Source organism: Schistocerca piceifrons, chromosome 1 (genome assembly GCF_021461385.2).
Source record: "Schistocerca piceifrons isolate TAMUIC-IGC-003096 chromosome 1, iqSchPice1.1, whole genome shotgun sequence".
NCBI classification, from domain to species: domain Eukaryota; kingdom Metazoa; phylum Arthropoda; class Insecta; order Orthoptera; family Acrididae; genus Schistocerca; species Schistocerca piceifrons.
The window spans coordinates 652,906,971-652,934,831 of NC_060138.1; the positions used below are offsets into that span (position 1 = coordinate 652,906,971).

Here is a 27,861-nt window from a genome sequence, read left to right on the forward strand (position 1 = left end):
TCGCGCGGCCACACAGAAGGTGCCGGCAGCACCACGTTCACACTGGTGTTTTGTGGGAGCGGCCTAGCCGCCAGCTGTCATACGCCAACTACTTTAAATTCAACTACAAATTGTAGAGACACAATATTTTCTTTGTGGACTATTTTACGTGAACATAATTTATTTTATGATAAAAAGAGACTTGCGTAGTGTATAAGCTTAAAATATTGATAACTCTGGATTTTTTTGTATTGCTTCCTTCTCTTGTCTCTTCGTTCATTAGCTGTGCTCCTCTTAGCCCATGTGTACGGATGTATGCATTTATGTAAGTTACTCGTATTTTGAATAATAATAAGTACGATCAAATAGACATGTTGCACCGCTCTTATTTATTTTCTAACATAAACGCTATGGTTTTTTTTTTTTATTTTTTTATTTTTCTAACAGCCTATCATTTGGACGTGTGCCTGTCAGTTTGTTTCACGGTTCAGATTTATCCGATTTGGACATGTTTAGCCACCATTTCGGCTATCTCACTGAGATTACTAATAACTGTAGTGGTACATAGAAACCACTCTTCTAGCAAATACGCAGTCTGAAGCACCAGTGCGAATAAGAGTGGTACACCTGAAATGTTAAAAATTCACGGCAGCAAGTAATGAACCAAGCCAGCTACTTCTAAACCACAATGTTTCGTGTTTTTCATTTTACACTTGATCTGGGTTCTCGTTAGACGATGTGGGTAAATTTATCGCTCGTACATCTCAGGATTCGCCCGCCACACCCTCCCCGCTCCCCTTGAACCATGGACCTTGCTGTTGGTGAGGAGGCTTGCGTGCCTCAGCGATACACTTAGCCGTATCGTTGGTGCAACCACAACGGTGGAGGGTGAGGGGGGGGGGGGGGGGGAGGTTGCCTGCAGAGGCCAGAAGATGGGCAGCAGCCTTTTCAGTAGATGCAGGAGGAACAGTCTGGATGATTGACGGTCTGGCCTTCTAATATTAACCATAACGGCCTTGCTGTGCTGGTACTGCGAACGGCTGAAAGCAAGGGGAAACTACAGCCGTATTTTTTCCCGAAGGCATGCAGCTTTACTGTATGGTCAAATGATTATGGATTCCTCTTGGGTAAAATATTCCGGACGTGAAATAGTCCCCAGTCGGGTCTCCTGGCGGGCTCTACACAGGAGGGCGTCGTTATAAGAAGAAACAAAACTGGATTTCTACGGATCGAAACGTGGAATGTCACATCCCCTAATTGGGTGGGTAGGTTAGAACATTTAAAAAGGTAAATGGATATAGTTAGATATAGTGGGAATTAGTGAAGCTCGGTAACAGAAGGAACAAGACTACTGGACAGGTAAATACAAGGTTATAAGTACAAAATCAAATAGGGATAATGCAGGAGTAAGTTTAATAATGAATAAAAAAAGATGAGCGCGTGTAAGCTACTACGAACAGCATAGTGAACGCATTATTGTAGCCAAGATAGACACGAAGCCTACCACGACCCCAGTAGTACAAGTTTATATGCCAACTAGCCCCGCAGATGATGAAGAGATTGAAGAAATGTATGATGAGATAAAATAGTGAAGGAAATCCAAAATTTAATAGTCATGGGGGACTGGAATTCGGTAGTAAGAAAACGAAGAAAAGGAAAAGTAGTAGGTGAATATGGAATGGCGGTAAGGAATGAAAGAGGAAGCCGCCTGCTAGAATTTTCGCACAAACTTAATCATAGCGAACACTTGATTTAAGCATCATGAAAGAAGGTTGTGTACGTGGAAGAGGCCTGGAGACACCGGAAGGTTTCAGATAGATTATATAACGGCAACAAGGAGATTTAGGAACCAGGTTTTAAATTGTAAGACATTTCCAGGGGCAGATGTGGACACTGACCACAATCTATTGCTTATGAACTGTAGATTAAAACTGAAGAAACTGCAAAAAGGTTGGAATTTGAGGAGATGAGACCTGAATAACCTGAAAGAACCAGAGGTTGTAGAGAGTTTCAGAGAGAGCGTTAAGAAACGATTGGAAAGAACGGGGGAAGGAAATACAGTGGAGGAAGAAAGATTGGCTTTGAGAGATGAAAAAATGAAGGCAGCAGAGGATCAAGTAGGTAAAAGGATGAGGGCTGCTAGAAACCCGTGGGTAACAGAAGAGGTACTGAATTTAATTGCTGAGAGGAGAAAATATAAAAATAAGTAAATGAAGCAGGCAAAAAGGAATACAAACGTCTCAAAAATGAGATCGACAGGAAGTGCAGAATGACTAAGCAGGGACGGCTAGAGGACAAATTAAGTATGTAGAGGCATATATCATTAGGGGTAAGACAAAAAAATGGTTCAAATGGCTCTGAGCACTATGGGACTTAACATCTGTGGTCATCAGTCCCCTAGAACTTAGAACTACTTAAACGTAACTAACCTAAGGACATCACACACATCCATGCCCGAGGCAGGATTCGAACCTGCGACCGTAGCAGTCGCGCGGTTCCGGACTGAGCGAGGGGTAAGACAGATACTGCATACAGGAAAATTATAGAGGCCTTTGTAGAAAGAGAACCACTTGTATGAATATGAAGAGCTCAGATGGAAAACCAGTTCTAAGCAATGAAGGGAAAGCAGAAAGGTGGAAGGAGTATATGGTGGGTCTATACAAGAAAGATGTACTTGAGGGCAATATTAGGGAAATGGGAGAGGACGTAAATGATGATGAAATGAGAGACATGATACTGCGTGAAGAATTTGACAGAGCACTGAAAGACCTAAGTCGAAACAAGGCTCCAGGAGTAAACAACATTACATTAGAACTACTGACAGCCTTGACAAAACTCTGTCATCTGGTGAGCAAGATGTATGAGACATGTGAAATGCCCTCACCCTTCAAGAAGAATATAACATTTCCAAACCCAAAGAAAGCAGGTGTTGACAGGTGCAAAAATTACCGAACTATCGGTTTAATAAGTCACGGTTGTAAACTACTAACATGAATTCTTTAAAGACGAATGGAAAAACTGATAGAAGCCGACCTCGGGGAAGTTCAGTTTGGACTCCGTAGAAATGTTGGAACGCGTGAGGCAATACTGACCCTACGAATTGTCTTAGAAAATAGGTTAAGGAAAGACAATCCTGCGTTTCTAGCATTTGTAGGCTTAGAGAAAGCTTTTGACAGTGTCAACTAGAATACTCTTTCAAATTCTGAAGGTGGCAGGGGTAAAACACAGGGAGCGAAATACTATTTACAATTTGTACAGAAAGCAGACGGCAATTATAAGAATCGAGGGGCATGAAAGGGAAGCAGTGATTGGGAAGGGAGTAAGACAGGGTTGTAGCCTATGCCCGATGTTATTCAATCTGTATATTCAGCAAGCAGTAAAGGAAACAAAAGAAAAATTTGGAGTAGGAATTAAAATCCATGAAGAAGAAATAAAAACTTTGACATTTGCCGATGTCATTGTAATTGTGTCAGTTCTGTCGGAGGCAGCAAAGGATCTGGAAGAGCAGTTGAACATGAACAAAAGCAAAACGAGTGTAATGGACTGTAGCCAAATTAAATCAGGTGATAATGAGAGAATCTAATTATGAGATGAGACACTTATGGTAGTAAAAAAAGTTTTGCTATATGGGAAGCAAAATAACTGATGACGGTCGAAGTAGAGAGGATATAAAATGTAGACTGGCAATGACAAGGAAAGCGTTTCTGAAGAAGAGAAATTTTTCAACGTCGAGTATAGATTTAAATGTCATGAAGAGTTTTCTGAAAGTATTTGTGCGTAGTGTAGCCGTGTATTGAAGTGAAACATGGACGTTGAACAGTTTAGAGAAGAAGAAAATAGCATCTTTCGAAATGTGGTGCTACAGAAGAATGTTGAAAATTAGATGGGAAGATAGTAAATAATGAGAATGTACTGAACAGAATTGGGGAGAAGAAGAATTTGTGGCACAACTCGACTAGTAGAAGGGATCGGTTGGTAGGACATGTTCTGAGGCACCAAGGGATCACCAATTTAGTACTGCAGGCGAGCGTGGAGGGTAAAAAGCGTAGAGGGAGACCAAGAGATGAATACACTAGGCACACTAAGGAGATTCAGAAGGATGTAGGCTGCAGTAGTTACTTGGAGATGAAGAAGCTTGGGCAGGATAGAGCAGCATGGAGAGCTGCAAAAAAACCAGTCACTGAACTGAAGACCACAACAACAACATTTTTCGACTGTGTCTTTTGAACCAGATTTCATTTTAGAGAGGATCCTCCTTGAGAAAAGGACAATTTTTATCTTTTATTTGCCAGACATGTATCGTTAAAAGTTTCAACATCATCAGTTGGTTCATATTATCTTTCTGTAAAAGGGAAAAAACGCTCTCCATTACTTATACACATATAAATTTGAGTTTTTAAAACAGGACTACAAATTTTAAAAACAGAGAAATTTTTGCATATATACGTTGCTACCAAGTGCTGTGGTTCTCCTGGATTAACATGTATTTTATTGCACTTGTTTTCTTTCACAGTTTGTCATCTGCAACCACGCAGAACTTAATGTAGAACCGTTATTTACTTCGAAATTTTAAGACCATCCTAAACACTCAAAACCACCCTCTTTACACATACACACGCAAATACACAAAGTGGCAGATACACCTCACAAAGATTCAAAACTGACGTCTAGAAAATATTCAACTGTTCACTTGTCTACCAACTTGTTTCTGCAGTTCGCACACAGTAACTTTATGCATCTCTTCACAGTGTTACTAACGGAAAAACAGAAAAAATAACTGAAACGTATTTCCAGCAGACACACACACATGCAATCTTCCACACAGAATTACGTAATGTTGCGAATAATTTAACATTTGCTAGTCTAAAATTTCTAAATAAATAGCTGTTCTATATTAAGTTCTGTATGGATGCAAATGGCAAACTGTGAAAGAAAACACGTGCAATTAAAAGCGTAAAAATCCAGGAAAACTAGAGCATGTGGTAGCAAGGTGTATATACAAAGCTTCGTCTGTTTTCCACATTTGTAAATACTGTCTTCAAAACTCAAATTTATAAATGTACAAGTAACGAAAAGTGTTTTTCGTATATTAATCGAAAGGTAAGAAAAGCCTACTGATGATGGTAACAGTTCAAAGAAACTTCTTTGGGGAAGAAAAGAAAATTCTGTTTTGGTCAAGGCAACCCTCTCCTAAAACAAGTTTGTTTCTAAGTAAACACCGACGGAACAGCTGATCTTTTAGACCCAGCCCCTCCCGCCGGAGTTTCGAGTCCTTCCTCGGGCATGGGTGTGTGTGTTGTTCTTAGCATAAGTTAGTTTGAGTTAGTTGTGTTTAAGTCTAGGGATCGATGACCTAAGCAGTTTGGTCCCTTAGGACTTCACACACATTCGAACATTTTGATCTTTTAGACCGGTTTGTAGGATATAACTTCGATACACGAGGCGGAACGCATTGACTGCAGCTGGTTTACGTACCCGCAGCGAGGTGGCATTGTGTAGCAGCCGGGGCGGCAGAATGTCCAAATGGTTGCGGGAGGCCTGCAGGCGGCGCAGGCTGGAGGCGGTGGACAGAAGGCGGTCTGGCAGCCGCCGCAGCGCATTATGGGACACGCTCAGCTCCTGCGGGAGGGCAACCACCACCAGTGTCACCACGTGCAAACTGCTCAGGAGCACTTCATCAAATCATGGTTATCATACCGTCACCGACCTTAAAGCAGATTTCTTCAAGTGTAGACTTGTACAAGAAAATCCTAAAAAGACAAGCATGAGCTAAAGTGGAAGTCGGATAAAACACTGAGGTGACAAAAGTAATGGGATAGCAATATGCGCAACACAGTCGGCGGAAGTATCGTGTACAGAAGGTATAAAAGGTCAGGGCATTGGCGGAGTTGTCATTTGTACTCAGGTGACGCATATGGAAAGCTTTCCGCACGATGGGTCTTAACAAACTTTCAACGCAGAATGGTAGATGCAGTTGGACGCAAGGGATATTTCATTTCAAAAAATAGTCAGTAAAAATTCAATATTCCGAGACCCACAATGCCAAGAGAGTGACAAGAATACCAGATTTCAGAATTACCTCCCACCAAGCACAGTGCAGTGGCCGACGGTCTTCATAGAACGACTGAGGGGAACGGTGTTACTGTAGAGTTGCCACTGCTAACAGGCAAGCAACACTGCGTGAAACAAATGCAGAAATCCATGTCAAACATGCGACGGACGTGTGATTTAGGAAAATGGGGCGAAATATGGCGTTAATGGGCTATGACAGGCGACGGCCGACGCGAGTGCTTTTTCGAACAGTACGACATCGCCTGCAGATGTCATGGGCTCTTGAGCATATCGATTCGACCTTAACCGACTGAAAAACCGTTGCGTCGTCACATGGCCCCTGATTTCAGTTGATAAGAGCTGATGTTAGGGTTAGATTGTGGTGCAGGTCCTACGAAGCCATGTGACCAAGCTATCAGCAACGTATTGCTCAAGCAGGTAGTAGCTCCATAACGGCTGGTTCAAATGGCTCTGAGCACTATGGGACTTAACATCTGTGGTCATCAGTCACCTAGAACCTAGAACTGCTTAAACCGAACTAACCTAAGGACATCACGCACATCCAAGCGCGAAGCAGGATTCGAACCTGCGACCGTAGCGGTCGCGCGGTTCCAGACTGAAGCGCCTAGAACCGCTCGGCCACACGGCTGGCAGCTCCATAATGATGAGTCTGTCTTTACATGGAGTGGACTGGATCGTCTGGTACAACTGAACACATCATTGACTGGAAATAACCATTTGCAGCTATTCATAACTTCCTGTTCCCACACAACGATGGATTTTTTATGGATGACCATGTGCCATGTCACCTGGCCATAATTGTTGGTTAGAACATTATGGAAAATTCGAGTGAATGATTTGGGCACCCAGGTCGCCCAACACGAATCCCATCGGGCATTTACGGGACAGTCGAGAGGTCAGTTCGTACACAAAATGCTGCATCGGCAACACTTTCGCAATTATGGATAGCTATAGAAGCAGCACGGCTCAAAATTTCTGCATGGGACTTCCAACGATTTTCTGAGTTCAAACTACGTCGAACTGGTACACCATCCCGGTAAATAGGAGATCCCACACAACATTAGGAGGTATCTCATGACGTTTGCCACCTCCGTATAAATCTCTCTCCTCTACTGTTCACCCTATATAATTATATCGAAGAATCAATTACAGGGGGAAAAAATACTGCAAAGTGTGAGACTGAAGTTCGCGATGAAATGCTATAAATCATAATATTAGCTGATAGGAGTTCAATGAGCTCAGATTATGCACTAAAAGCGAGACAAAGAAAGATGAAACTAATGAGGAGCAGCGGAAATGAAACTAGTGTAAATCGTAATATCAAAACTACAGGCCACGCAGTAGCTGAAGTGAAGGTATCCTGCTGCTCTGGAAGTAAAAGACGCACGTTGGATGAATTAAACAGGATCTAAGAAGCAGTCACAGGCACTGCTAGAATAAAGTAGGTCTGCTACTGGCAAACATAACGAGCATTTGTGATGTGGTCCTCGCAGAAGGATCATAAAAATAGTTGGACTGATAAGATGGGAAATAAGGAGGTCTTCCATAATATCGATGAGGTAAGGAAAATGTGAAAAACAGTAAGCAGAAGACGGACAGGATGATAGGATAGGCGACGAAACTTTTATAATACTAGAGTCCGTCGTAGGGGAAAAAATGCAACAAAGTAAGAAATAGAAATTTGTCCAACAAATAATTCAAGCCGTTCGTGTACAAGCGTTTCACATACTAGACGAAGTTAAAGTGGATTGTGTCTAATCCATGTATAAACTGATGACCTTATCGCCTGCCACCCTCCGCTCGTACAATAGAAACATAGTAATTTAAAGAAATTTTAATGCACCGTTTAATTTTCAGCTCCAGTAGGACACTGCTTTATTACAGTATCACTTCATTTCAGAGTACTGCACATAAATCTTGTAGAACAACCACACAGTGTCTAACATAGAAGATTTTTACAGTATTAATGTTGTAATTTTGAGTAATGCAGTAACCTTTAATGTATCATATTTTGTTAATATTTTTTACAGATTTCATTATGAATGAATATGATTACGTAATTTAAATGCAATACCTAAAAAAAGAATTATGTAATAGCATGTAGTAAACACGCTGGTCTACTCAGGGCGATTTGTTATTGTGAACAGTCAAAGAGTATATTTGAAACAGGGAACATTCACCAAGTTTATATGGGACTCCCAAAGCCGGATTTCGTAAAACGATTTCCCAAACCCGCTTCTGGGTGAACCCATAAACATTTAAAAACGATTCTGGAAATCCGCTTCTAGCTGCCGGTTTTCCAATTCCGCAATAGATCTTCGCTCCCATTTAAGCGCAACCGGTTTTGAAACGTCCTTCGTTGTCAAGTTACGTCTTGTTTTCAGAATATTTGGTTAATATGGACTTATTGTACAGTGAAGGAGAAGCAGAAATATTAGATTGAGCATGAAGCTGGCAACGTGTAACGTTTAAGTGAAGAGAAATAATAGTTGTGTTGACTAAATCAGAAACTAGATTAGCTCTTTTCCAGACGCCATATTTAACTGCACAAGCTAATCCACTTCAGACCTTAACAGGTAGACACGAAAGCGAAAAACGCTTTCCGAATTTCGGTTTTCATCTCTCGGAAGACGTGCCGCATGTAAACGTAGCGGTTGCCGCTGGACGACGACGCCAGGGCAGTGGAGCCTGGCGCGACCTGTTGCGCAGTAGAGGCTGACACAAGCGCTCAGTTGTAGTGGTTGCTAGCAGCATATGAAGTAAGTTTCCAAAATAGAAGAACCGTATGTTATGGCCTGGCATAATTACAGCGTTTACTGGGCACAGTGTGCAAAAGCATGAAAAGTGGTAAATATGACAGAAAAGCACTGCGGACCAAAAATTCTTTACTGCAAAGCGAAGCTAAGACGAGCACGTTATCATGTACTGTTAGCGATTATTATCGCATGCAGTACCAGCAGCCACTCACTGAAGTAAGACCAGACCAACTTTAATATTTAGAAGTGTATCAAGGCTAGCCAGAGTACTAGTTTCATTTTGTGAATAATTACCAGCTTAATATTAACGGTGTGCTACAAGTGTTTACGAAGTTGGGCTCTATCCTGCCCTTACTAATTAAAACCTAGTGTCAATGCTGATGATAAAAATATGATTGCTGAGCTAAATTAATTTTGATAATTTGTATAAAAAATTGAAATTTACCAAAAGTTAAAAACTAATTGAGACTGAATAGTTAAGGTTAACGGACTTTTTTGTTCAGGAAATCTTCACCTAAAAACCAGCATTAATATTCAGATTATGAAAAAGTAATTTCAGCGAGCTTTTAAAGATTGTTGTAGATCAGAATGATTAATTTCTGCTGTCATTTCCAGAATACGTAACAGTGTTATGCAAAAGTCAGTCAGTAGTTATTTAGTGGAAGTTACCCGCTCATAAGAGATATTTTGCTTTACGGAAAATACTCATTTAAGATCAGTTGAGGTGTAGAAGTATTACCAGTAGGCTTACAATAAGCTGGGTGAAGCTGTTTATTACGCAAACTGAGTGCCAAACAATTAGCAATCAAGTGCGTATGCTTAGCACAGTCTGCTTTACTGATTCCACTATTAGAGGTATTTGCAATTTCTGACAGCGATTTCGAATCTGAATTGTAGTCAGTGTCACTGTGCCCATTTCCGCCTGAATGTCTTGCACTTACTATTGCGTAAATACTTTTCTAAATTGATTAACAACCATACAATTTTGTTCGCAAATACCGTTAGCTAAAAATGTCGTGTGCCTAGGGCCTCCCGTCGGGTAGACCGTTCGCCGGGTGCAAGTGTTTAGATTTGACGCCACTTCGGCGACTTTCGCGTCGATGGGGATGAAATGATGGTAATAGGACAACACAACACCCAGTCCTTGAGCGGCGAAAATCTCCGACCCAGCCGGGCCCTTACGATTGACATTGTGTCGCGCTGACCACTCAGCTATCGGGGCGGACCGCTGTTAGCTGGTGATTGTTTTCTACAAAAAAAATGTTTCAAATGGCCATTAGCACTATGGGACTTAACTTCTGAGGTCATCAGCCCCCTAGAACTTAGAACTACTTAAACCTAACTAACCTAAGGACATCACACATATCCATGCCCGAGGCAGGATTCGAACCTGCGACCGCAGCGGTCACGCGGTTCCATACTGTAGCGCCTAGAACCGCTCGGCCACCCCGGCCGGTGATCGTTTTCTACAACCATTGCAATCTACAATAAAAAATCTTTAACAGCATTATCTGAGATGTCACCAAATACTATGCCTTTTTTTGTCATTTGTCAAAATTCTTTCGACGTTGCTGCGTAGAAATAGTCGCGCAATAACGATTCGGCTACAGCTTATTCTAATATTTTTTTTCATTTAATTTCTTCTTCGGAACCGACGATTTTTCACCAGATACCAGGGTATCAGGAACACATGTCATCAATTACGTTAATTATTCAAAATTTTAGGTCCGTTATAATCTGAAGACTGTCCAGGGATATCAGAACTAGTCGTACGGTAAAAATAACACTGCTAAATATGAGTACGACTCATGCACAGGGTTCCGTACGAACTTAACTGTATACCTAGACCGTTCATCCATCCCGGGATTCGAGAATTCGACGATTTTCGCCTGTTATCGATATTTATACTGGCAAGATATCTACGCTTATATATCCGTACATATTCCGCAAGGCACAATACTGTGCGTGGCGGAGCGTACACTGTACAACCACTAGTCGTTTCCTTTCCTGTTCCAACCGCAAATTGAGCGAGGGAAGCAAGACTATCTACAAGCTTCCACACGAGCTCTAATTGCCCTTATCTTATCTTCGTGTCCTTTAGACCAAATGACGCTGGTTGCAGCAGAAGCGTTCTGCAGTCAGATTCAATCCCCGGTTGTCTAAACTTTCTCAGTAGAATATACTGTTCCCTTCCCTCCAGGGATTCCTATTCCAGTTCCCGGAGCATCACCGTAATGCTTGTGTGTTGTTCGAACCTACCAGAAGCAAATCTATCTTACTTCGATATCTTCCTTCAAACCGACCTTCCTTAAATCTCAAAAAATCGAACAGTACTCAAGAATCGGTCACATCAGAGTTCTGTGTGGGGTCTCCTTTACAGATGAGCCATATTTCCTAAAATTCACCCAGCAGACCGAAGTTGACCATTCGTCTTCTCCACTATAATGCTTACGTGCTCGTTGCACTTCTTATCCCTTTGTAACGTTACACCTAGACATTTAAGTGAGCTGTGTCAAATAGAACACTACTAATGCTGTATTCGATCTTTATGGGACTGTTTTTCCTACTCACCTACATCAACTTACAGTTTTCCACATTTATGGTTAGCAACCATTCTGTCATATATTGACGACGTAATGACTTGCACGTTGATGCGCTTAAGACTGTTGGAAGCTATCAAGGGCACTCCAAGCTAGAAAATCAGAGACACAATGCAGAGAGCAGGCAAAAGTGGTAGAGTTTAGGTTACCGGAGATAAACAGTAAAACTAGCCCGAAGCAAATTGCAGACGCTCTGGGAACCTGTACCAGATGAGAAGTCTGGCTTCAGAGAATTAACTGGTAACTCCATTCACCGCCTAGACGCTGTTGTAAGGCGTCCCTTTAGAAGACGGCCACGAAAAGGCACGTCTCAGAAGAGGCAGCAAGTTTGATACTTGCTCATTAAAACTGCAACTTCAATGAGTTTATACAGGTTAGAGTGATACACATCACTCCCCATCCACAAAAGGACGGAGGGCAGGACCAAGTGACATAAAACACTGTTGTTGCTAACCATAATAGAAGTAGCAGTGATGTTTAGCTTTCAGCTGAACGCAGTTGGTACTAAACTTGTTAATGTAAAATCCAGGAGAGAATCCGAGTAGGAGAGAAGTTTAAATATGGATGGTTAGGGGTGCCCTGGAGGTGCAGAGGGACTCGCCAGATTTGCCGAAGCTTGTAAAGTGCCGGTGGATTGGTGGCTCAGTTGTAGGAACGTTGAAATGATGCACCACGACGATTCTTTAAAAACTCATGTGTTTGTATTCAGAGTGAGTTCTCAGTCAGATCACTGGGGTGCAGACTCCGTGTCGCTCTTGACCAGCCTCGATAAGCTCCGACACGCGTGTTTTTTCTCACATTCAGTGCTGTTCTCACGTTTGTGCTTAACGTGGTGCTAGTGTTCGCTACTTCTGTTACCACCTGCCCCGTGGCTTCAGAACTGACATCTGTTGTGCAACCAGTTGCCTCCTATGCTTTTTTCTAATGTTTAGAATTAGCCTTCAGTGTATTAGCTAACCTGATCGCAAATAAACAGTGTTAATGAGATCCCTGAATGACGTGAGTCTCCTGCTGGAAGGATCCTGCCGTGTCCCAGAAACTGTATCTCTCGTTAATGCCCTGTGGCAGTGTTTGGCGCTGATCCAAGTCATAGACCCGCCTTCATTGGGAACTGTCTTTCTACATTTGCTCCTCATTGCTCGGAAATTTCAGACTGACAAAAAAACCCTGTCTTCCCTCTATCCCGTGTCAGGACACGACAATTTATCACACCAATTAGAAATTTTGTCCAAGTAATCTTCTGTCCCCCTACAGTAACTCAACGACGACACCTTCTCGTACACCACAGCATAATCAGCAAGCAGACACATATTGCTTCTTACCTTGTGCATCAGATTGGTTTATTTACATAGAGCATAATACCAGGCCTACCACACTTCCCTGGGATATCGGTCCTGAGTGTAGAAAGACTTCCGAGAATGTTTTCATTTCAAGTTTTAAGTGTTAAGTGTTTTTGTAATTTCGTAATCACTACAGTAAATCATTTATTTTATACCAGCATGTTAATGCAACCTGGCAGTTGCATTTATGTCACATATTTAGACATTCGCAATCTCACCCGTCAAAACATATGGGGTACTTGTCGTTGACCGACAATCACGAAATTTGGATAGAAGTAGGGCTTCACAGTACAAGTAATGGAAAACACCCCAAAATTGTTAATTACACCCCCAAAGGATAGTAGGCCGTGGTACGTGCCATCGTTTTGAACTTGATACAGCTACCCGTTCCTGAGGAAAAACGTGGCGTTAACGTAAGGACAGACAGACAGGGAGGCAGGTGGATAACGAATGACAAAAAATAATATTCTTTGCTTCATACAGCTACAAACATTATAGGTTTTGGTGAGTGAATTTGCGACTGTCAGAATTTGTGACACAAATAGCCATGTCTTTCGACTGCATAGACATAAAAGCTCAATTATTTTACACCACCAAGGGACCGTACCACCTGACATGAATGTTAACTTGATACCGCTACCCGTTCTTGAGGTAAATGAGCTTAGCAGAAGGACAGGCAGACAGACTGACTGACTGACAACAAAATGATCTTATAACGGTTCGATTTTTACCGACTGATATGTGAAACTCTAAAACCAAAGTGCAACTGCACCTGAAAAATAAAGGGTACACTAAAATTGTTTGAAATGTTAATACAGTTGTTCTCTCGCTACGAATACCACGAACTATAGTAAAAACGTTGTTCATAGAAGGCCGTACAGACATCTAGAGAATATTCAAACATTAATGTTTGATAGCCCAAAGTCCGCTACACAGACAGGCATAAATTTTAGAAATAGTACCTCCCCCCTACCCTTTTTCTTTGAGTTCTCAGTCATTCCACTGGTTTGTTGCGGCCCGCCACGAATTTATCTCCTGTGCCAACTTCATCACAGAGTAGCATTTGCAACCTACGTCCTCAGTTACTTGCTGGATGTGTTCCAGTCTCTGTCTTCCTCTACCTTTTACCCTCTAGAGCTCCCTCTAGTATCACTGAAATTATTTCCTGATGTCCTAACAGATGTTAAATCATACTGTCCCTTCTTCTTGTCAGAGTTCTCCATAAATTCCTTTCTTCTACGATTCTGCGCAGAATCTCCTCGTTCCTTATCTTATCAGTACACCAAATTTTTTAAATTCGTGTGTAGCTCCACAACGCTTCTGTTCCGATTTTTCTGCAGTCCATGTTTTACTACCATACGATGCTGTGCTCCAGACGTACATTCTGAGAAACTTCTTCCTGAAATTAAAGCCTACGTTTGACACTAGTAGACTCCTCTTGGCCAGGAATGCCCTTTATGCCACTGAATTCCTTAACTTCATGTAATTCGTGCCCATCAATCCTGATGTTAAATATCTCGCTGTTATCATTTCTGGTACTTCTCATTACTTTCGTCTTTCTTCGATTTACTTTCAATCCATATTCTGTACTCACTCGACTGTACATTCCAGTCAACAGATACTGTAAATCTTCTTCACTTTCACTGAGGATGACAAAGTTGTCAGTAAATCTTACCACTGACATCCTTTCACCTCGAATTTTAATTGCCACTCTTTTATTTCCGTCATTGCTTCTTCGATGTATAGACTGATGAGTGGGGGAAAGACTGCATCTCGATCATACATCCTTTTTGACCCGACCACTTCGTTCTTGAGCTCCCAGTCTTGTTGTTCCCTCTTGGCTCTTGTACAGGTTGTATATTACCCCTCTCTCTCTCTATAGTTTATCCATATTCCCTCATAATTTCGAACGTCTTGCACCACTTGACATTGTCGAATGCTTTCTCCAGGTCGACAGTCCCCTAGGATGTGACGAAGTCATTTTTCCACAGTATTCTTTCTTTTAGGTCTGCTCTACATCTACATCTACATTTATAGTCCGCAAGCCACCCAACGGTGTGTGGCGGAGGGCACTTTACGTGCCCTGTCATTACCTCCCTTTCCTGTTCCAGTCGCGTATGGTTCGCGGGAAGAACGACTGCCGGAAAGCCTCCGTGCGTGCTCGAATCTCTCTAATTTTACATTCGTGATCTCCTCGGGAGGTATAAGTAGGGGGAAGCAATATGTTCGATACCTCATCTAGAAACGCACCCTCTCGAAACCTGGACAGAAAGCTAAACCGCGATGCAGAGCGCCTCTCTTGCAGAGTCTGCCACTTGAGTTTGCTAGAAATCTCCGTAACGCTATCACGCTTTCCAAATAACCCTGTGACGAAACACGCCACTCTTCTTTGGATCTTCTCTATCTCCTCTGTCAACCCGACCTGATACGGTGCGCTGATGAGCAATACTCTAGGTCGAACAAGTGTTTTGTAAGCCACCTCCTTTGTCGATGGGCTACATTTTCTAAGGACTCTCCCAATGAATATCAACCCGGCACCCGCCTTACCAACAATGAATTTTATATGATCATTCCACTTCAAATCGTTGCGTACGCACACTCCCAGATATTTTACAGAAGTAACTGCTACCAGTGTTTGTTCCGCTATCATATAATCGTACAATAAAGGATCCTTCTTTCTATGTATTCGCAATACATTACATTTGTCTATGTTAAAGGTCAGTTGACACTCCTTGCACCAAGTGCCTATCCGCTGCAGATCTGCCTGCAATTTTCTAATGCTGCAACTTCCCTGTATGCTACAGCATCATCCGCGAAAATCTGCATGGAACTTTTGACACTATCTACTAGGTCTGATCCGGGGTAGACAGGAGAAATTCTGTAAAGTTTGGAAGTGAGGTATCGGTGGAAGTGAACTCTGAAGGCGGGTCGCGAGCTGTACCCGGATATCTTGGTCGGTAAGAGCACTAGCCACGACAGTTAAGGTTCCAGGTGCGAGGCCCGATCAGGCGGACAGTGTCAGTCTGTTGTAAAGTTACATCAGACTTTCTGCTGTATAGTGGAAGATCCATTCTCGTAATTCACTACTACACTGTAAGGTAAGGAAGAACCAGTGGCATGCCTGTAGCGATTTGTGTCTCCTTACTACTGAAAAGAAAGTCGAAGTGGCAAGAGCAACAACGAGAAGCTTACCTCGAGGTTCGAGCACTCAGCCAGCCAGTCCTCTGCCAGCTCCTGAATGTTGTTGCGGTACAGGTAGAGACGGAGGAAGGAGCCGCAGCAGGGCGGCGCGCTTCGCAGCTTATTGCCGCAGAAGTTGGCGGCCACCAGGTCCCTCGAGCACAGGTCGTCAGGCGCCGCCTCCAGGCCACTGAGCGACTGGTCCAGCACCTGCGGGGTCGCAGACACTGCCCACAGCAGGAGGAAAAGCGCCACCGGCATCATGGCAGCTCCAGAGGAAGACAGCGGGGTGCAGATAGAGAGGTGAGAGGTCTGCAGAAATGCCTGGAAAATAGAAGTGCCACGAAGAGTGAGCATTAGCTATCTTTTGAAGTAAAGACCCATAAATTATCTAGATGCAGTATTTCTTTAAGAACTCTTCATCTCCATTGATACATCCTCCGCAAGTCACTATAAAGTACATGGCGGAGAGAGAGAGCATTTGAACCACTATTGTTCCGTGCTTTACTTTTTATTGTGGCGTTTTCGCGACGAACGTGTTCGAGAAAGCGGAATGATTGGAACTGGCAGTAAGACTATCCTATAGTCTTCCACAACTAGCGACATGTTGTTTTGGTCTACTCAGTCACCAGATTCATCTCCAATTGAGCACACGAGGAAAATCATCGGATACCTCCAGCATCATTCCTGTATGGACTGACCAAGTGCAACAGGCATGGAACTCCATTCCACAAACTGACATCTGACACCTGTTTAGGCCGAGCGGTTCTAGGCGTTACAGTCTGGAACCGCGCGACTACTACGGTCGCAGGTTCGAATCCTGCCTCGGGCATGGATGTTTGTGATGTCCTTAGGTTAGTTAGGTTTAAGTAGTTCTAAGTTCTAGGGGACTGATGACCTTAGAAGTTAAGTCCCATAGTGCTCAGAGCCATTTGAACCATTTTGAACATGTGTTTAACACAACGCATGCATGTTTGCCTGCTTGCATTCAATATTCTGGTTGTTACCCCAGTTATTAATGTACCAGCCCTTCACATTTGAATCTTGCACTTACATTAACCTATGTCCGCCCTAGGTATCTGAATGGACAGCGCGACAGAATGTCAATCCTAAGGGCCCGGGTTCGACTCCCAGCTGGGTCTGAGATTTTCTCCGCTGAGGGACTGGGTGTTGTGTTGTCCTAATCATCATCATTCCCATCCCCCACTGACGCTCAAGTCGCCGAAGTGGCGTCAAATCGAAAGACTTGCACCAGGCGAACGGTCTACCCGACGGGAGGCCGAAGTCACATGACAACGAGATCGTCTACTCTCCTCCAGTTATTCTCATATATTACCTGTCGGCATTTCGAAAACCTATTTCGGTTAATTAGCTGTTTTACAACAATAAAAATTAAAGTTTACCAGTGATGCAACTCTATAATTACTTACAGGCTTAGCTCTTTCCAAAACTATACTACACTTTCTGGTGACAGCTCATCAGTACTCACTTCACATATTAGACACGTTATGTACATATCCCTTCAATTGACAGACCCACGACGAAATCCCAAACTCTGTCACTTTCATTGTCGGTTCCCGGTTGTCTATTCGAAAAGCTAAGTCAGCATCCATCCATAAAGAAGGAAAAGTAGAGATGACGGACGTGAAAGGAGGCAGGCCTTTTTGATCAGAGATCTTGGGCGTATAATTTTTCAGTAACACTATATTCTGAATGTATACAGTGGAAATAAATAGATTTATTAAACTGTTGTTAAAACTAATATTTTTAAGAATCCCACTTTATGTTAGTAATTATTGCGTGTATGGTATGTATTATTCTTTAACTACCATCCTGAACATGTTACTTTTGGTTCTCTCTCAATTCCATTGGTACCTCATTGTACGGTTTGGTTCGCTGGCACAAAACACTTTTTTGAGTTTTTTAATTAACTTTCCTGGGTGATACTGACTCAAAAATATTCCAGAATGTCTTGTGATCATTTATAGGCAAAAAAATAGAAAATTGTAGCTGCTATACTTGCATATGGTAGCAATGTTTCACTGTGGAAGCAGGATCGCACACAAAACCACGGTAACGTAAATCACATTAATTGCCCTACGTGTTGTGATGTACTGACAAGTGCAGGAAGAGAAGAAAATCCTCATCTCACTGGACCAATGTACTGGTTGCGACCTGAAGGATCTCAGCTGTAACATGGAAAGACAAGACTGGGGAATGCCGATGCTCGTTACACCTGTCAAAGTGACAATAGAAGAGAAGAGACGAAATGCACAGCTTAAACCGATGAGCATCGATGAAGGGACAGTAATCATTTTCTGTAATGCAAAATTTATAAAGCTCTATGAATATTAGGGTTACAGTTCTGAACAGTAACAAAAGAACCAGCTCTTGCGAGACTAATTCGTGCACTAAAAGCTGAAGAACCTGTACACCAGATCTGGACACCAAGAAACGGGGAAAAATCGAGAAACTAAGGAACGATTTGTCATGAGGTACTAGTGCCGGACGGTATTGTACCTGCGTTGGAGCCGCGCAGTTTTTGTATTGTGAGTGGTTTCATTTTCCTCTCAGTACTTGTATAAAGTCCTACATAACTGCATACTGTTATGCAAAAATGCAAAACCATATATGGATTTTCTTTGGTTGAAACGGTTATGAACTGACAAGCGACAGTCTGTATGTCTCACAATCTGGTTGACCGGAGATAAGATTTTCTAGTCGATGTTATGTCCATACTCTGACAAAAGTCATGGGATACCTCGTAATATCTTGTCGGACCTCCTTTAACCCGGCGTAGTGCAGCACCTCTACGTGGCATGGACGATTAGCTCGTTGGAAGTCTCCTGTAAAAACATTGAGGCAGGCTGTCTCTATAGCCGACCATAAATGCAAAAGTGGTTGCCGGCGCAGGATGTTGTGCACGGACTGAACACTCGATTATATCCAACAAATGTTCGATGGGATCCATCTCGCGCGATCTGGGTGGCCAAATAATTCACCCGAATTGTCGAGATTGATCTTCAAAACAACTGCGAACAACTGTGGCCAGTTACAACTCCGTCGTTGTTTGCGAACATGAAGTGTTTGGGAACTTGTTGTCCACAGCTCATGAATGGCTGCCAATTGTCTCCAGGTAGTTGAACACAATCTTTCCCGGTCAATGATCGGTTCCGTTAGACCAGAGGACCTAGTCTATTCCATGTAAACAAAGCCCACACCATTATGGAGCCACTTCCGGTTTTGGAAAAGTTTAGAAATTTGTAGTAAGGTCTTATGGGGCCAAACTGCTAAGGTCATCGGTACCTATGCCTACACACTACTTAATCTAACTTAAACTAAATTACGCTACGGTCAACACCCACACTCATGCCCGAGGGAGGACTCGAACCTTCCACGGGGGGAGCCGCACAGACCGTGACAAGGCGCCTCAGACCACGCGGCTACCCCGCGCGGCCACCTCCAGTTTGCACAGTGTCTTACTGAGAACTTGGGTCGATGGCTTCGTAGGGTATGCGCCACACTGCAACCCTACTGTCAACTCTTATCAACTGAAACCGGGACTCATATGACTAGACAACGGTTTTACAGAAGTCCAGTGTTCAACCAATATGGACATGAGTCCAGGAGAAGCGCTGCAGTCGATGTCCTGCTATTAGCAAAGGCACTCGAATCGGTCGTCTGCTGCCATAGCCCATTATCGCCAAATTTCACCTCACTGTCCTAACGGACACTTTTGTCGTATGCTCCATGTCGATGTCTGTGGTTATTTCACGCAGTGTTGCTTGTGTGTTAGTACTAACAATTCTATGCAAACGACACTGCAATCGGTCGTTAAGACAGGGCCGTCGGCCACTGCTTTGTGCGTGGTGAAAGGTGATGCCTGAAATTTGGTATTCTCTGCACACTCTTGACACTGCGGATCTCGGAATACTGATTTCCCTAACGATTTCAGAAATGGAATGTCCTATGCATCTAGTTACAACTACCGTTCTGCGTGCTTTCTTAGTTCCTTTCTTGGGGCGTTTATCGTGGTGTCGGTCATGTTACTATTGATTTGGCAGTCTTAGTTCCAGAAGATGGCCGAATGCCCTACCTGCCGCCACCCCGCACCTCCCCGGGACGGAATCAGTGTATCCCAGCTGTCCGTGTCTAGTGTAAGCCATGGAATAGTGCGAACGTTTTCAAACGTCTGACAGTCGTGTAACTGAGGCGTAAAATGGGGACTAGCCCGGTATTCACCTAGTAGGATGTGGAAAACCGCCTAAAAACCACATCTACGCTGGCCTGCATACCGGCCCTGGTCGTTAATCCACCGGGCGAATTCGATCCAGGGCCGGCGCGCCTACCCGAGTCCAGGAAGCAGCGCATTAGCGCACTCGGCTGCCCAGGCGAGTCAGCTATCATTCCGCGTTCACAGTCTGCTAATACCGGTCGTTTGGCCATAATCAGGTCAAAAAGCGTTTCACTTGAATCAGGTGAGTACAAATGACAATTCCGACAATGCATTGCCCTTTTATACCTTGTGTACGCGATACTACCGATATTTGTATACACGCATGTCGCTATCCCATGACTTTCCTCACCTCAGTGTAGAACGACGCTTGAAAATAGTGGGGTACAGTTTCATCTCTCAAATTCCCTCGAGCGCTCCTTCTTCCTACGTACGTATCTCGATACACGAGAAAAGTACGTATGTGTGCCAAGCGAGTCAAATCGTTCTTGAAAATATCAGTAACTCTGCTGGGAGCAATCTGCTGCCGTAGTATTTCGCACTGGTTCGTATTCTGGTGCCGAATTATGAGAGATCACGAAGGCGGAGATGTGTCTATTACTGCAGTCTTCCGTCACTGCTACGACTGCTGTTATTCTAGCCTTAACAGTAACACATCTTCGATTTAGCTATTCCTCGTGAAAATAGGGTTTGAAAATAACCGCACTGGGCAAAAAAAAAATGGTAAACACACGGCAACATGCTAATACTGCTTGGCAGTGCTCTTAGTCCTCACAATGACCTCAGTTCGCCGAGGAAGAGAATCCACATGTTTCTTGACGTATACCATATCCAACTGCAACCATACATTCAAGACTGGATCTGGGTGTGGACTACAATAAAGAAAGTTTGTTCTTTTCTTCGTTTCATCCTCTGTTCCAAATTACCCCACACATTTTCGATGCAGTTAATAACAGCTGTAGGCGAAAATGCGTACTGACATTTAAACTTCGGTGTTTCCTACAATATTACGGTCAAAATGTTAGAACTTGAAAATATTACGTAGAAGATATTCTGTGCAGTTTTTGTTTGATAACGTTCATGGATGTTCATTTGAATTTTTAATTATTATAATGTATTTTTGGTTATTATAATGTACACTGGTAATGCCGCCTAGTTGCATTTCTCATTTCAGTCGACGCCGCATTGGGCGACTTGCATGCCGGTGACGATGATGAAAGGTTGGTTAGGACAACACACCACCCAATCCACGGATGGAGAAAATCTCCAGCCCGGCTGGGAGCCGAACCTGGGCCCGCTGCATGGGAGACAAACTCGTGACCACTCAGCCAAGCAGGTGCAGACTAATAAAGTATTAAAGCTGCAACATTACAGCTTACATCTGCATAAAAGTCTGCTAAAATCAATGTAACAGATTTTTGTTTAAGCTCATAGCTCCTTTCAAATCAGTTTTTCAGTTTTATGTTAACCAAGAACGTCTCCCAGACAGAAAAATAAAGAAAAATTGCTGCACAGGATTATTCAGTAAGTGATTTCTAAGAATTTCACCAAATTTCAGGATATTAGCTTCTATAGATCCTGAGAGAAGGTACATTATATCTCAAAAAAATTGCTCTACGGCATATCTCATTTTTAACAATATTTCCGTACCTCTAGTCATTATTGTTGTCCATATCCATAATCTTCATTCTCTTCCTTGTCTTCGTGCATCTTTCTCTTCATGTGCCTCCATTGCCCAGCCAATTTTTTCGTATTCTCTTCTGCTCCCTGAGCTCTGTGAAATCGAGCTTCATCGATGCTTCTTAGTGTCTTCAGTGCGAATACACCCGGGTGGAAGCCTACTCTTTGCAGGCACTTAATCCTACCTACGTTTCTACTATTAGACACTAAACAGGCGTCAAATGGTGCTGTCTTCACAACATCTGAGAATACTAGTACTGTTTTTGAAAAATGTATCTATCTGAGGCGATTGTAGTTCTCACTCGTATTTTGTGTTTTTGCGTGTACACATTTTTTCATCAGTTCATTATTGGCTATATATCTATAAGTCGGCTTTATAACAATTAAACCAGCAAGTGGCTAAACATGCTTAAGGGTTATGGGTTCCTTGGCTTCTCCCTGACGATATTTGCACCACGATATGTCACAGAGGAAGTGCTGAGGAGTCTCAGCCATGCAAAGTTTGTGGAAGAATGTTGCCCACACTGCTTACTGCATTGTTTTCATACTATGTACATTGTCCCTAGTGGCTTTTCCATGAGATATTTGTAATGATTGATTTTATTTGTTTGTGAATCTATTAGCATCACCCAGTTAACATTCCACCTACTAATTACTAATTTGTAAAGCAAAGAAAAGTTAGATATAACCTTTCTCGCAGCCTTCTAGATAATTTTGCAGTTCGCTAAGATTTTGTGACGGAAAATCGCCACAAAAAAGTCTATAGTAGAGAAAGCGTGGATCACAGCACGAAAAAAGGGGACGCGACAGGCGCTGATGACCAAGGATTAATTTTTTATTTAGGCAGTTGCCTATCATGCAACTTGGAGATGTCGTTCTAAAAGCATCAATCTAATGTATTAAGCAATAAAAAAACTTCGAAATTTTTCTCCGTTTTGCCCTACATACGCCCTTGATGGATATTCAGCAAGCCAGTCGAAACACGCCAGTAGTGTACGTATGTAAAACTGTGAACACCAACCACCCACAAACATGGGATGTCACACCGTACTCAAATGTAAAAGAAAGGCGATACTTACTTACCGATAATGTCGCAATAAACGTCTTCTTCTTCTTCTCTTCAGGTATTAAGCGAAATTGCCCGTTACGGAACCCGTCGTTGCCGGGATCTTCCTCTATCTCTTCTTTCTTGGGGCTCATAATACCTAGCCTTTAAGAGGATTCTGTTACTTTACATTCTTTCTAGGTGTTTGTTCCGTTTTCTCCAATACTCTAGAATTTTATCATTTAGACTAAAAGCTTTTAGTTCTTCTCTAATATCTTGATTCCTTACTCTGTCTTCTATTGTACAATCGTCTACTCGTTTCAGTAACTTAATTTCTCGTACGTGAATACGGTATTCTTGTTTTTCGTTAATCATCCAGGTCTTACTGCTCTAGAGCAGTGTGGGGACTGCAACTGATTTGTAGAATTTAATTTGAATATCTTTCTTAGGTTGCACTATGGGACTTAACTTCTGAGGTCATCAGGCCCCTAGAACTTAGAACTACTTAAACCTGAGTAACCTAAGGACATGACACACACCCATGCCCGAGGCAGGATTCGAACCTGCGACCGTAGCGGTCGCGCGGTTCCAGACTGTAGCGTCTAGAACCACTCGGCCACTTCGACCGGTAATCCCTCTTGACCTAAAAAAGAAACTTGTACAAACACTTATACCACAAACTATTGCTTACAGCGACATTATCCTGCAGCAACTATCTTAAGAAAACACACGACGCCTAGAAGTGATTATGAATGCCTGTCTTGTTATATTTGTGATATTCGATTATTTGATCACATTTCACCATCATATGCACAGCTGTCCTGGCTGTGTGCAGGCAAACACAGAGGTTTCCATACCCTCTGTCTTCTCTGCTGTCTTGTCAATGAACACTGTCCCTCATATCTCTCCTCGACCTTAGTACTCCAGAACCATCTGCTTCTACCAGAGCAAAATTCTTTCTGTTCCACTTCATCGTTCAGGCACTTTCTCGAGATCCTTCTCAGTAGCAGGAACCCGACTGTTAAAACACCCCTCCTGCATCATATTAGCGAACTAAATAACATCTCCAGCTTAAGAAGATTGTTAATGACATATCTACTAAAGTAATAATAATAATAATAATAATAATAATAATAATAACCACTGTATTCTTATGCACTCGTTACCCTTGTACATCCGTCTCTCCCATCTAATCTTCCTCATTTCCCAGTATTCTTAACTGATGCAGTCTTCTTAAATTTCCTTTTTCTTAGAACTCACTACATCAGAAAACCTCAATTTCTTTAAACCAATAAACTCTTCTTATATCCGCCACTGACGCTATTCTTACCACTGTCATTATTTTTACTATTATTGCCGGCCGCAGTGACCGAGCGGTTCTGGGCGCAACAGTCTGGAACCGCGCGACCGCTACGGTCGCAGGTTCGAATCCTGCCTCGGGCATGGATCTGTGTGATGTCCTTATGTTAGTCAGGTTTAAGTAGTTCTAAGTTCTAGGGGACTGATGACCTCAGAAGTTAAGTCCCATAGTGCTCAGAGCCATTTGAACCATTTATTATTATTTTTATCACTATTAGTTTCAGAAACAGCAGTAGTACAAGTACTGCCAGTATTAACTGTATTTGTTCATAGTCAGTACTATTTATTTCCAACCACAACAGGCACTCAGATGTTTTTCATATTAGTTGTCATATTAAACTGTCATTTCTTATGTAATGACGATCTAACGAATATACTGGTCCGACGTAAGAGAGGGCTTGATGGACCTAATCAGATCAGGTTAAATAAATAAATGAAATAAAGGTAAATGAGAATGTCACAACGATCGTCTCATTCAATAAAATTTCCCTGCGTTTGTGACAGCATTGTCAATATATATAAAACTGCCGACGTTTCGGTCACTGTTGCAAGCGTCCTTCTTCAGGGTGTTTTTGCAACACCCTGAAGAAAGTCGCTTACAACAGGGACCGAAACGTCGGTAGTTTTATTTATATTGACAATGCAGTCACAAACACAGAAAAGTTTTATTGAATGTGACAATGGCAGCAGAAACCTATGTTTATAAATGATTGTCTCGTTTGCATCAGGACACGCATTTCACACTTTTGTATGATACATACCTGTGTAGATATTCCTGATTCTTTGGTACAAGTAAGAAAAACTCAAAACTCAGTAAATGGAAAGCTACAATAAGCGTCATTTTGAGGCGAATGTTGTTGTTTAATGAGACATTTCGTTTTATTAAGGCACATCAGATTTTGCTTGCTGTTATGCTGGGAAATAAATATACATCAAGGTCGCGTAAATGGTAGTGGACCCTCGATACGCAACAGACGGCATGCGAAACGATGCAATGACAGGACGACACTTACAGAGCTGTAGAAATGGCATGTTGGTTTCCTGAGAATCAAATAATGTGTGCCAAATCCAAACAAAAGATTCCTATCACACTGAGAGACCTTGTACTGTCGGTCAGTATAGGTCTCGTGACTCTACCTTGTGCCACCACAGTATTGTTCGCTCGCGATTGCAATTAAGGAATATTTTTTTCCTGGACTTTTTCATAGATTTTCATGGATTTCGAGTATCCCTCATGTGAAGGAGGAGAGAGCAGTTGAACTTCAGGTCATCGTAATTCAGTTTCGTTTACCCATCGGAGTCCTCCAATGGTGTGTATGGCTTAATGATATATATATATATATATATATATATATATATATATATATATATATATACAGGATGGTCCATTGATAGTGACCGGGCCAAATATCTCAAGAAATAAGCATCAAACGAAAAAACTACAAAGAATGAAACTCGTCTAGCTTGAAGGGGGAAACCAGATGGCGCTATGGTTGGACAGCTAGATGGCGCTGCCACAGGTCAAACGGATATCAGCTGCGTTTTTTAAAATAGGAACCCCCATTTTTATTACATATTCGTGTAGTACGACTTTTTCGCTTTGTGATAGATGTCGCTGTAATAGTCACAAACGTGTAAGTACGTGGTACCACGTAACATTCCGCCAGTGCGGGCGGTATTTGCTTCGTGATACGTTACCCGTGTTAAAATGGACCGTTTACCAATTGCTGAAAAGGTCGATATCGTGTTGCTGTATGGCTATTGTGATCAAAATGCCAAACGGACGTGTGCTATGTATACTGCTCGGTATCCTGGACGACACCATCCAAGTGTCCGGACCGTTCACTGGGTAGTTACGTTATTTCAGGAAACAGGAAGTGTTCAGCCACATGTGACACGTCAACCACGACCTGCAACAAATGATGATGCCCAAGTAGGTGTTTTAGCTGCTGACGCTGCTAATCCGCATATCAGAAGCAGACAAATTGCGCGATAATCGGGAATCTCAAAAACGTCGTTGTTAATGCTATATCAACATCGATTGCACCCGTACCATATTTCTGTGTGCCAGTAATTGCATGGGGACGACTTTGAACGTCGTATACAGTTCTGCCTCTGGGCTCAGGAGAAATTAGCGACGATGACAGATTTTTTGCAAGCGTTCTATTTAGCGACGAAGCGTCATTCACCAACAGCGGTAACGTAAACCGGCATAATATGCACCATTGGGCAACGGAAAATCCACGATGGCTGCGACAAGTGGTACATCAGCAACCTTGGCCGGTTAATGTATGGTGCGGCATTATGGGAGGAAGGATAACTGGCCCCCATTTTATCGATGGCAATCTAAATGGTGCAATGTATGCTGATTTCCTACGTAATGTTCCACCGATGTTACTACAAGATGTTTCACTGCATGACAGAATGGCGATCTACTTCCAACATGATGGATGTCCAGCACATAGCTCGCGTGCGGTTGAAGCGTTATTGAATAGCATATTTCATGACAGGTGGATTGGTCGTCGAAGAACCATATCATGTCCGGCACGTTCACCGGATTTGACGTCCCAGGATTTCTTTCTGTGGGGAAAGTTGAAGGATATTTGCTACCGTGATCCACCGACAACGCCTGACAACATGCGTCAGCGAGTTGTCAGCGCACATGCGAACATTACGGAAAGCGAACTACTCGCTGTTGAGAGGAATGTCGTTAAACGTATTGCCAAATGCATTGAGGTTGACGGACATCATTATGAGCATTTAATGCATTAATGTGGTATTTACAGGTAATTACGCTGTAACAGTATGCTTTCTCAGAAATGATAAGTTCACAGAGGTACATGTATCACATTGGAACAACCAAAATAAAACATTCAAACGCACCTACGTTCTGTATTTTAATTTAAAAAACCTACCTTTTATCAACTGTTCGTCTAAAATTGTAAGCCACATGTTTGTGACTGTTACAGCGCCATCTATCACAAACCGAAAAAAGTGGTTCTAGGTGCTGCTCATGCATGGTTGTTTAAATCTTTGGACTGGTTTAGTGACATCTCTGAACAGTTAAAGGGACTGTGTCAGTGATACAGTATCGACAGTCAACGTCTATCTTCCGGAGTTCTGAGAACTATGGTGATGCATTTCTTTTTGTGATGTGTGTATATAGGTACTCCAGCATCTGATGCACCTTTTATTATCAGTCTCCATTTTATTTGCAACATTTGAGTGCTTATTTCCTTTGATTAACTACAGTAAAAATGTCTCTCAAAATGCTTGGCCTTCCACCCCCGCATTTCAGAAGCATAATATTCAGCCACTACAAAAACGACGGCGACACTTCATTAGCTCCCGACAGAAAGAAAATGAAAAGATCTGGATTTATCCTCTTTCGACGGCGATGTGATTAGATCGCTAATTAGCTGTTAAGGAAAGTAAGTTCCTTGCGAAGTTTCAGGTTTCTCACAGCCCATACTTGTTGGACATGTTACCAGTGCGATTTACAAGAAGCTAAACAGGGAGTTGAAAATGCTTGTAAATGGAGAAATACGTAACATGTAACATCTTGATTGCCGCAACAACTTTGATGGCAGCAATTCTCCTGCCCTTGCATTGGTGT

General features: G+C 42.5%; 1 protein-coding gene across 2 annotated transcripts in view; it reads right to left on the reverse strand.

Moving 5' to 3' along the window:
* LOC124805279 (leucine-rich repeat protein soc-2 homolog) overlaps positions 1-27,861 on the reverse strand; it is a 107,595-nt gene that overhangs the window by 65,140 nt on the left and 14,594 nt on the right. The window contains exons 2-3 of one of the 2 annotated variants that reach the window (XM_047265794.1): positions 15,940-16,251; positions 5,455-5,598 (exon numbers count right to left, since the gene is read on the reverse strand). In XM_047265794.1, coding sequence (XP_047121750.1) covers positions 5,455-5,598; positions 15,940-16,191 — 396 coding nt within the window. In that variant the 5' untranslated portion in view covers positions 16,192-16,251. The remainder of the gene's footprint in view (positions 1-5,454; positions 5,599-15,939; positions 16,252-27,861) is intronic. The other variant, XM_047265800.1, reaches the window with a different exon arrangement.